The following is a 12,720-nucleotide window of genomic DNA, read 5'->3' as shown; positions in this document are numbered from 1 at the left end:
AAAAGATTGTTGGATTTTTAAAGTTACTTAGTATTTATAGTTTTTTTTAAATCAAATATACTAAACCTAGTACGCTGTCTTAGCCCTTATTCTCGATTAACTCCACGTGATATCGCAAATTTACTAGGCCTAAATTAATATCTAGATTGTATTTCACATGCATAGATGGGATTAAAACAATAACTTATTTTATAAACTTAGTGTAAATATATAACACGTGTTGCTTGTAAGTGTATAGGATAAAATACACTTGAAAAGTACGAGGCTATGTTTTGGATCCGACTACAAGTAGCCTATGTACGATAACTTGTAAATCCTGCAATTGAGCTTGAAATTTTCGCCGTCATCTTAAATTCGCCCTATCATCAAAGGGCGAAAATGGCGAAAATTAAACGGGGGCGAAAATTACCAGGTATACAGTATTATGATCAAAAGTAATCACTTAATATGAAAAATACTGCAAAGGGCTTATTTACGCTTAACACATACAATCAACACATTGAAACATCCAAGTCATATTTTCCTTGGACCTTATGCCAACGACTTTATTTTTGTGATATTTCTAAGGTATCGATCATTTGCGAATTTAGCCACTCCCCGACATAGCGAAAAATATATTAAAAGAAAACAGACCCTTTACGGTATTCAATGGCTGAAGTTTGACGATCTTATCAAGTTTATTTCACGAAAATGTGAGAAATACATGTAGTCAGTTTCGAAAATAAATATCGGCGTTAAACCTGGTTTACATAAAAACGGAATTTTTGGTTCTGTCCCTTCATATTGAATTAACTTGGGCATTTAATACCATAGAATCGGAAAAGAGGAATGTTACTACATAAAAATGGAAAATGAACCACACCCGAATTTAATGAGTGTGATGACTCAACTTCCCTGTTGTAACTTTTCCATTTCAAGATACATATAATCCCAGTTTATTTAATTTCTGATGCCGATCACTGACGGAAAACAACTAGAAGCATAGGGTTTAGAGAGTTGGATGTCTATAAAAGTCCTTGTGCAATATAAAGTCAGACGTGTTCGACGGTTTTTATCCCTGGTAGTTCCGCTTGCGGATATCGTGGATGAAGAAGAAGACGCTTACCTTACGCTTATACTTAACATTCAATCAACAACGATTTTGATTGATTCGACTTATGTTTACTTATGCGTGACCTTTGTACAGTTTGATCGAAATATCTTAAGAACTGAAGTTGCTAGAATAATATGTCTAAGCTGGTGTATAAGTTTTTATAAATAGCAATAGTGAATTGTGCTTCGGTACCTGGCAACATGGAGTTATACGGGCTATAGACAAGTTTGTCTTTTTCTAAACATCTTTTTTTTCAAAATCTCTGAAGACATGAAGATGGGACTAGACGGGACGGGAAGGAAGGAATAACAACATTTCCCAGTGTCCGGGTACATCAAAAATAGTACCTGTCTTTAAAGTTGATAATTTATCATTGTTTATTTATTTATTTATTTATTTTTAGATTACAACCTTGTCAACAAATGTTTAGCAATCGATAACGTAGAAGAGCTGAAAAGGTTTTACAGAGAAGGAGGGTCACGCCTAAAAAACCTCATCACCGAAGGGACACGTCTCATTCATGCAGTCAATCATGATCAGGAAGATGTTGCTATGTACTTAGCAAATATCGTGCCTGCTACCACTCTCACCGAAAAAGACTCCGACCAAAACAATGTGCTACATTGTATGGCTTTACGGGGGCGTCCTTGGAATGACGTTTGGCGGACGATTTCTCGAAAATGTCCAACACACTTGTATAAAAAAAACGTCAATGATATGACACCATTGGATTTGTTGATAAGGAATAGAGACAAAAGCCGGGAACACAAGCGCCTATTCGATTGTATTATAATGAAAGGTACGAGTTAATCAACATTCAGTCATGATTTTAAGCACTTATTTAACGGTAATTGAATCCCCTCTCACCATTTGTCAGATTGACAACGTTCTTTATTTTATATAATTTAAGTGTGTTCGGGTTTATATACTATTATCCTTAGAGAAATAGACCGATGTTTCGATGTCTGAACACAAACCCTTTTAAAATATTTTGAAAAAGATCAGAAGTTACAATAACACTAGCACTTTAATTCTAAGGAGAAAAACTTATCCAGAACATTATCTATTTGTATTTATTTTGCCAAATAATTAGCTACTGTAATAACTAAAATTAAAAGCACCATATATGAAAAGGGAAACCTCAATTATGATCGGGCTAATTACACGTTGAATGTATCATTTTTGGATGCATTAATTCTTTATGGCGCTAATATGTTAAAATTTGGTATTGCGCTCTCAAATTTGAATGCACCAAAGTTGAACACTTAGTGTAGTTTGTACCAGGGAATATGAAAATGTCAATAACGTTGTATACATTATTGTTTGCTGTTATAGGTGATATGACAGACCAGGTCAACGATTATGCTAGAGATGGAGATCTAGACAACCTGAAAAAGCTCTTCATAAAGGGACACCCACTGGAGACACGAAGCAGATTTGGACAGACTTCTCTCATGTTTGCAATTCTACATGACAAAGAAAGTGTTGCATTATACCTAACAGAAATCACATCTGTTTATCAATCCTGCCAAAGTGATGATTTAGAAAATAACGCTTCTCATTACCTAGCGACCTTTGGGCGTCCTTGGAAAGAAGTCTGGCAGATGCTTTCTAAGAAATGTCCAGGTATTTTGGACCAAAAGGACGAGGATGGGATGACTCCGATAAATTTGGTGATAAAGAACCGAGACAAAAGCAGTGAACACAGGCGCTTGTACGAGTTAGTCATAAAGAATGGTATATATGACTTTATTTTATATTTTAAAATGTTTTAATCTGACGCATGCTGTGCATCGAATATTTGATAATAAACAATATAATGTATACTTATTCTTATTGATTTGAAAACAGGTCACTGGCAGATCTGAAAATATTTTTAACGCTTGATTTACAGAGCTTCCGTCCTTCTTCAATGAATTGGAAAGTGAGGTCGTGGTAAGGTATGTCCGTGGATTATACGAGCATGCAGAGGAAACCAGAAACATCAAAATTTTATTCGTAGGTCAGAAAATGGTGGGGAAAACGTGTCTAGTGAAACAGCTTTTCGGAGAATACATTGATCGTCACAACCACCATTCAACCAATGTTGCGGAACTTCATATCCGAAGACTTTTGCTTGACTTGCAGACATCGCAAAGGATATCCGGCACGTCAGCCAAGGACATTTTGCTTGAAAGACTTCGTATGGTTGTGAATAAAATTAAGGAACACAATCGACCGAATGACAGGGTGGAAACAAAGCTGAAAAGTAAGAACGATTACTGATATTAAATATCACAACAGAAAAAAAACTTACGAAACAAACAAATCATTGTTTAATATCACTTTTTTTCAATTATTTCTTCCTTTCTGCTAAAATAATTTCAAAATAAATTTATACAATAATATACTGTTAGAGGGGATATGGTAGAACGTAGGTAATGTTGCATATTTATTACGTTACGACATTTGACCTACATCAAATAAAGATTATATTTTTTCCTTAACAATGGCACTTCATATTTGAGGCATGGCTTCGTTAAATGAGGCGATGTGTAGCGTACTCAAAGTAGGTCACTCTGACCTACATTTTGACCTTTGATCTACATGAAAGAGAAAGTGTTTTCCGGGCTCTGTCTCCTACACATGGATAACAAATCTTTCTAATCTAGGACGCGAATACGTTTAAATTCACACTCGGTGGTAATTTGCTGAATTGTCTTGTTTTTATTTCACTAACATAAAAAATAAACGTACATGGGTTTACCTCACACAGGAGGTTTTCCGTTCAACACACATCTATGTACGTACTTAGGTATTCATTATACAAGTTGTATGCAGTATGTTGTGCTACCTCGATAAAGGACTTATACCGGGAGCGGAGTACGTATATCTCGATTGTAAACACCGGTACAGATTGTTTGTTTTTCAGCTGCAAATTTTATTATAATGTTTATCAACGAAAGTTTCATATTATACAATATTTCTTTCTCATGGAAATGTTCTTATAAATGAAGTGCTTATAAAGCGCGGACAGATGCTTATAAGAAATCCATTTACAGGTAGCAGTGTTTTGGAATTTAACAAAGGCAAAGAAATAGAAAAACGCAATTTGGATAAAGAGTCTTGCCCAAGATAATTACCATTACAACATACGATGGTCACAGTTCCTGAGAAACACACATAGCGCCGGGAAGGGATCGAAGGTGAAGTTTCGGTCTATTAGAGTATTATTTTGTGATTGTAAAAATTAAATTGAAATTGCTTCCTTTCAGGTTATAATGCTGAAAAATACACCAAAAGCACAGACAATGGAAACGCAGGTAAGATCCGTAATTAAAAAACCTCCTAATCTTACACTAAATGGTCAAGTGTACATATTAATCAACACACTGGTGGAAGCATGTACAAAAGATACACAGTTACTAAAACTAGGATATAATCACATTTCAAAAAAAATTTAGAGTTTAATACAGTAGTGCAAAATTGGATTAGACTATATCACACAGTTGTTACTTACTTCTAAGACCCGTCAGTATTGCTACGGACCCAAAGCATTGATGAGGATCGTAACAACAAAACCCGAAATAGATGAAATAAAGGACTAAAATCTGGATGGGTAGGGGCATCAGATCCTTCAATCAATAAATTTGATAATTTCGATAAATTTTGTAGCTTTCATAATGCATTTCAAAAGAACATTTAGTACATGTGAACATTCATGTGTGTCACTATTCGAAATATTATGATAAACCTCGGGACTGAAAAGTCCACCAGCAGTGTCTACCACCTGTACGATAAACTTCGGGATTAATGTCCACCAGCAGTGTCTACCACCTGTATGATAAATCTAGGGACTGTAAAATCCACCAGCAGTGTCTACCACCTGTATGATAAACCTCGGGATTAATGTCCACCAGCAGTGTTTACCACCTGTACGATAAACCCCGGGACTGAAAAGTCCACCAGCAGTGTCTACCACCTGTACGATAAACCTTTGGACTGAAAAGTCCACCATAAGTGTTTACCACCTGTACGATAAATCTAGGGACTGAAAAATCCACCAGCAGTGTTTACCACCTGTATGATAAATCTAGGGACTGTAAAATCCACCAGCAGTGTCTAACACCTGTACGATAAACTTCGGGATTAATGTCCACCAGCAGTGTCTAACACCTGTACGATAAACCTCGGGACTGTAAAATCCACCAGCAGTGTCTACCACCTGTATGATAAACCTCGGGATTAATGTCCACCAGCAGTGTTTACCACCTGTACGATAAACCTCGGGACTGAAAAGTCCACCATAAGTGTTTACCACCTGTACGATAAACCTCGGGACTGTAAAGTCCACCAGCAGTGTCTAACACCTACCATCTCATTAGACTGTACGAAAGACACAAAGTGCATTGAGAAAACTGTTCTGGTATTAACGTGGTGTCATACATATGGCATAATATACTGAAACGAAAAAGAAACGCAACATGGAAAATTGTGATTAATTTTGTATTAAATATACATATCTGTATAAAAATCGCGGAAATAAACATGCACCCTGCCTAACACCCATACCAATCTTCAAAATCACCCAAGTGTGACTAGAGACCTATGCACTTCCGGCGCGGTAAAAACATCAAAAACCATGCCTGTACAAACATATGCGTTCTTTTTTCATTCAAACCAGTATCAATTCATCACTAACATTGAGCCACATCATCGCCAATACTTTTGCAAACAATAATTCCTTTTACAATTATGCCACGGTTATCAAAGGTTGATAGAGGACGTGCTATAGCGATGCTTCTGGCAGGGAACACGCAACTTCACGTCGCTCGACAATTCAGAGTTCACAAATCGACTATTAGTCGATTAGTTTCACGTCTTAACGCAACAGGAAGAGTCGATGACCAGCCGAGATCAGGACGTCCACGCGTAACGTCGCGACGTCAAGACCGGGTTCTTAGGTTGGCACACCTGCGTAACAGGAGATTAACGGCCGCTGAAACGGCAAGGAATACGATTGGTAATCATAACCGTCGAATTCATCCCCAAACAGTGATCAACAGACTGCGTGAGGCTAATTTGCGTGCAAGGCGACAGTACGTTGGTTTACCACTAACACCGCAACGTCGAGCACGTCGTATGCAATGGGCAACGGCACATATGCCCAGACGTTTTCCTATGAGACGTTGGAGGTCTATGCTCTTCACCGATGAATCTCGATTCACGTTATTACGAGCAGATGGCCGTCAACGTGTGTACCGGCGTCGAGGCGAACGTTTTGCTGACGCCTGTGTTTTGGAACACGACCGATTTGGGGGTGGATCAGTTATGGTTTGGGCGGGAATCTCCCATGGTTTGAAGACGCCTTTGGTGATAGTCAATGGGAATTTAACGGCCGTACGCTATCGGGATGAGATCCTTAGGCCCCATGTTGTGCCGTTTGTTAGGCAGCATCATCTAACCTTTCAGCAAGATAACGCGAGACCACACGTTGCAAGAGTCTGTAGAGACTTTCTTGCGACACAGAACATTGTTCCTATAGATTGGCCTCCATATAGCCCCGACCTGTCCCCAATCGAGCATTTGTGGGATGAATTAGACAGAAGAATTCGAAATCGCCGTAACCCCCCCAAATACCCTCCCTCAGTTAGCAAATGCACTCGTCCAAGAATGGAATAACATTCCAATACGGAAAGTCAATGCCCTGATGAACTCAATGCAACAAAGAATTAGAGATGTGATAACTGTTCGAGGAGGACACACACGATATTAGGGCACGGTTTCAAAACTGCTGCCATTTCAACTTGGATTCACGTAGGGTACTACCAATCATGACCTTCTAGCAAAGTGACCTGTTCTTAAAAATCTCTAAACATTTAAAGGATGTTACATCAATATTCAATATTAACTATTACATATGAAATTTAAACATAATGCTCACAAGTATTATTTTATTAAACCTACAATTTGAAGTTGCGTTTCTTTTTCGTTTCAGTATATATATGACGAGATGAGATTTAGTAATGCATTTGTTATATTTATCTATCATTTAAACGTGCATATCCTTAAGCTCACTCAGGATTTAGACTTTAGCCTTGTTATTACATGTCTAATTACGTTTCTACAAACAACAAGTTGTTGCATGATCTAGGTAATAACGGCTGTTATTTTTCGAGGAGGACGATAACCTCAGATCACTCGGACGATAAAGAGTGTTAGAAAAGCAGTGTTGTCTCAGTTCTCACCTCGACAAAAGTTTACTCACGTCCCATGTTACATACGGCCTTCTATCGACATGTAAAAACGGAAATGTTACAGGAACAACTAGAATAAAAACAATAGCTAAAGGAATTAACAATGCAGGAAACATTTTCAAGTTCAAAAACGTATTATTGGCTGTTATTTGAAAGTTTCAGTGCCTTTTCTATATACTGTTTCAATAACTTCCTGTTTATTTTAAAATATTGTTCAACAATAAAGAAGGTCCAAGACCGAGATATTGGCTAGATTAGGATAAAATAAGTTACGAAGAAGTAATGTGATGGATTTGGCTATTTCCTGCTCATAGAATCGAGAAAAACTTGTTACATGACACCCAATGTTTAAAATTTAAAAGAAGGATATAATCTTGTTAGGATTCCGTTTGTTTTGTTTGTATCTTTATGCTGGACAAGGAAATAAGTCGTCCTTTAAGTTATATACGGTTAAAATATTATCTACATTTACGGTTATAATTCCGATCTACCTCGGACATTATGTATCATAATGTATCATAAACGGTCATATGGCAGATCTATCGTACACGATTAGAATCCCAATCTATCATACACTGTTATAATCCCAATCTATCATACACTGTTATAATCCCGATCTGTCATACACTGTTATAATCCCGATCTGTCATACACTGTTATAATCCCAATCTGTCATACACTGTTATAATCCCAATCTGTCATACACTGTTATAATCCCAATCTGTCATACACTGTTATAATCCCAATCTGTCATACACGATTATAATCCCAATCTATCATTCACTGGTATAATCCCAATCTATCATACACTGTTATAATCCCAATCTAACATACACTGTTAGAATCCCAATCTGTCATACACTGTTATAATCCCAATCTGTCATACACTGTTATAATCCCAATCTGTCATACACTGTCATAATCCCAATCTAATATTCACTGGTATAATCCCAGTCTATCATACACTGTTATAATCCCAATCTAACATACACTGTTATAATCCCAATCTGTCATACACTGTTATAATCCCAATCTGTCACACACCGTTATAATCCCAATCTGTCATACACTGTTATAATCCCAATCTGTCACACACCGTTATAATCCCAATCTAACATACACTGTTATAATCCCAATCTGTCATACACTGTTATAATCCCAATCTGTCATTCACTGTTATAATCCCAATCTGTCACACACCGTTATAATCCCAATCTGTCATTCACTGTTATAATCCCAATCTGTCACACACCGTTATAATCCCAATCTAACATACACTGTTATAATCCCAATCTGTCACACACCGTTATAATCCCAATCTGTCATACACTGTTATAATCCCAATCTAACATACAATGTTATAATCCCAATCTAACATACACTGTTATAATCCCAAACTTACATACACTGTTATAATCCCGATCTGTCATACACTGTTATAATCCCAATCTGTCATTCACTGTTATAATCCCAATCTAACATACACTTTTATAATCCCAATCTGTCATACACTGTTATAATCCCAATCTAACATACACTGTTATAATCCCAATCTGTCATACACTGTTATAATCCCAATCTGTCATTCACTGTTATAATCCCAATCTGTCATTCACTGTTATAATCCCAATCTGTCATACATTGTTTATAATCCCAATCTAACATACACTTTTATGATCCCAGTCTATCATACACTGTTATAATCCCAATCTGTCATACACTGTTATAAATCCAATCTAACATACACTTTTATAATCCCAATCTGTCATACACTGTTATAATCCCAATCTTTCAGACACTGTTATAATCCCAATCTATCATACACTGTTATAATCCCAATCTAACATACACTGTTATAATCCCAATCTGTAATTAACTGTTATAATCCCAATCTGTCATACACTGTTATAATCCCGATCTGTCATGCAATGTTATAATCCCGATCTGTCATACACTGTTATAATCCCGATCTGTCATACAATGTTATAATCCCAATCTGTCATACACTTTCATAATCCCAATCTGTCATACACTGTTATAATCCCAATCTGTCATACACTGTTATAATCCCAATCTAACATACACTGTTATAATCCCAATCTGTCATACACTGTTATAATCCCAATCTGTCATACACTGTTATAATCCCAATCTAACATACACTGTTATAATCCCAATCTGTAATTAACTGTTATAATCCCAATCTGTCATACACTGTTATAATCCCAATCTGTCATACACTGTTATAATCCCAATCTGTCATACACTGTTATAATCCCAATCTGTCATACACGATTATAATCCCAATCTATCATTCACTGGTATAATCCCAATCTATAATTAACTGTTATAATCCCAATCTAACATACACTGTTAGAATCCCAATCTGTCATGCAATGTTATAATCCCGATCTGTCATACACTGTTATAATCCCGATCTGTCATACAATGTTATAATCCCAATCTGTCATACACTGTTAGAATCCCAATCTAACATACACTGTTATAATCCCAATCTAACATACACTGTTATAATCCCAATCTGTCATACACTGTTATAATCCCAATCTGTCATACACTGTTATAATCCCAATCTAACATACACTGTTATAATCCCAATCTAACATACACTGTTATAATCCCAATCTAACATACACTGTTATAATCCCAATCTATCATACACTGTTATAATCCCAATCTATCATACACTGTTATAATCCCAACTATCATACACTGTTATAATCCCAATCTAACATACACTGTTATAATCCCAATCTGTCATACACTGTTATAATCCTGATTTAACATACACTGTTATAATCCCGATCTGTCAAACACTGTTATAATCCCAATCTAACATACACTGTTATAATCCCAATCTGTCATACAATGTTTTAATCCCAATCTATCATACACTGTTATAATCCAAATCTGTCATACACTTTTAGAATCCCAATCTGTCATACACTGTTATAATCCCAATCTATCATACACTGTTATAATCCCAATCTGTCATACACTGTTATAATCCCAATCTGTCATACACTGTTATAATCCCAATCTGTCATACACTGTTATAATCCCAATCTGTCATACACTGTTATAATCCCAATCTGTCATACACTGTTATAATCCCAGTCTGTCATACACTGTTATAATCCCAATCTGTCATTCACTGTTATAATCCCAATCTGTCATACACTGTTATAATCCCAATCTGTCATACACTGTTATAATCCCAATCTGTCATACACTGTTATAATCCCAATCTGTCATACACTGTTATAATCCCAATCTGTCATACACTGTTATAATCCCAATCTATCATACACTGTTATAATCCCAATCTAACACACACTGTTATAATCCCAATCTATCAATCACTGTTAAAATCCCAATTTGTCATACACTTTTATAATCCCAATCTAACATACACTGTTATAATCCCGATCTAACATACACGGTTATAATCCCAATCTGTCACACACTGTTATAATCCCAATCTGTCATACACTGTTATAATCCCAATCTGTCATACACTGTTATAATCCCAATCTAACATACAATGTTATAATCCAAATCTGTCATGCACGATTAGAATCCCAATCTAACATACACTGTTAAAATCCCAATCTATGATTCACTGTTAGAATCCCGATCTATCATACACGGTAAGAATTCCGATCTATCATACACCGTTAAGTTAGAATCACAATTTGTCATTTAGGGGAAAATCCCGATATATTTAAAACGGTAAAAATCATGAAAAAAAAGTCAAAACATTTACTTTCAGACCCTGGTGAGGCACCTGACGCACCCGATAAACATGACCCACCTAACGCACATGACACATTGTCCTGGGGAAATGACAAGGAAAGACCCCAGGCAGAATCCGAATTACCAACAGTAAATATCACCTCAAAACAGAAAGAGGTGATTGATTTGGTGCTGCGTAAGAAGGCCAGTTCCCTGTATAAGTCAAAGGCATTCGTCACAATGTATGACTTCGGAGGAGAGGAAGTCTTCTACAATACCCATCACTCCCTCATGACAAGTGACAGCATCTACCTACTGGTGTTCAACGCTGCGATGTGTCTCAATGACAAGGAAAAGAAGGAAGGTCTAGGTACGTAACGTATATTCAGAGACTTTTGTATATGCCTAGTGTGTCTACATACAGCGTGTATGTTAAAAATTGTGTAATTTGTGCTTATTGCAAAAATGTTTTATACTAAGTCATCTTCATAGCCTGAACACCCTAAGCAGTTTTGATTTTTCGGCTCACTTTTGTTTCTTAACAGCAACTCTAAACAATAACTCACGTGCTTTAACTTTATAATGATCCATGATAGACCCGACACATAACTGGTCGTACGATATCTTGAAGAAAATGATGATATATTGTATCTTTGTTTACAGAAAGTATAGTTAAGTGGTTGCAGTCGATAGCGACATACGCAGTGGATATCGAAGAGAGCAGGAAAGGGACGCCACCAGTGTTGTTGATCGGTTCCCATATGGATCTTGTAGGAGGATCAGTAAGTTATTTTCTTCTTAAATGCTGCATAAATTGTCTGTTATAAATCAACGATAGTATATCAGAGCATATTAATTACAAAAACGGGCCTGAATATAGCGTTTGATGTGATGATAAATGTATAATTGATATCATTATATCATATGAGCATTTGTTGACAGGAGGCGATGAAAAAAGAAGCACTAGCTAATATATTAGGCGAGCTCAGATCTGTCCCGGGAATACCGGAAATAATGGAAACTCATATCAAGGGTATCTTTCCGATCCCTCACTTGAATGACAGCAGTACATGTAAAGATGTCTTCCTGAAGATATGGAGAAAAATAGCGGAGATTGCGCCACTGCAGTCACAGTGGAGAAAGAGAATCCCAGGGAAATGGATTGCCCTTGAATTCGAATTGTTACAAAAGAAAGATTCGAGGGTGAAAGTCATTACAATTGAGGAGTTGGCGGAGTTAAACAGAGAGATGACACTGCCACTGGATGGCATGGCTAGCTTGAAGTTATTTCTGAGGTAAGTAATTTCTTCGGCCGAAAATGTTGGTATTTCTTCAGTTTTATAAACATGCATCAAGCAATTTTCCATCGAAACATGAACTGAAAATGGGGACGAATGTACAGTGAGTGTCTGCATAAGCTGACAAGTCTACAGATGTATTGGTTATCTATGTATTTATCCCATACCTACGCTTGATTCACAACTGATATGGCACGTGATAAAAATCAAAACAGTTTTTTTGTTTACACATCTTATAACGGGGATTCCTCCAACTTACCCCTAACCAGGTTTGATCAATATATATATATGAAATGATGATCATAATAGGCCCTCGGCCAATTAATTATCGGCCGAG

The 12,720-nt window shown here is 36.6% G+C and overlaps 1 protein-coding gene across 2 annotated transcripts in view; it reads left to right on the top strand.

Annotated features, from left to right (window-relative positions):
* Positions 1 to 12,720, top strand: part of LOC117345046 — a 33,109-nt gene that overhangs the window by 16,010 nt on the left and 4,379 nt on the right. For both annotated transcript variants that reach the window (XM_033907985.1, XM_033907986.1), the window contains 7 exons: positions 1,497 to 1,892; positions 2,429 to 2,830; positions 2,988 to 3,341; positions 4,348 to 4,395; positions 11,123 to 11,455; positions 11,749 to 11,867; positions 12,028 to 12,380. In XM_033907985.1, the coding sequence (XP_033763876.1) occupies positions 1,497 to 1,892; positions 2,429 to 2,830; positions 2,988 to 3,341; positions 4,348 to 4,395; positions 11,123 to 11,455; positions 11,749 to 11,867; positions 12,028 to 12,380 (2,005 nt within the window). The remainder of the gene's footprint in view (positions 1 to 1,496; positions 1,893 to 2,428; positions 2,831 to 2,987; positions 3,342 to 4,347; positions 4,396 to 11,122; positions 11,456 to 11,748; positions 11,868 to 12,027; positions 12,381 to 12,720) is intronic.

Source organism: Pecten maximus, chromosome 16 (genome assembly GCF_902652985.1).
Source record: "Pecten maximus chromosome 16, xPecMax1.1, whole genome shotgun sequence".
NCBI classification, from domain to species: domain Eukaryota; kingdom Metazoa; phylum Mollusca; class Bivalvia; order Pectinida; family Pectinidae; genus Pecten; species Pecten maximus.
Note: the sequence above shows the minus strand (reverse complement) of the source record. Positions and strands in the feature narration are given on the sequence as shown.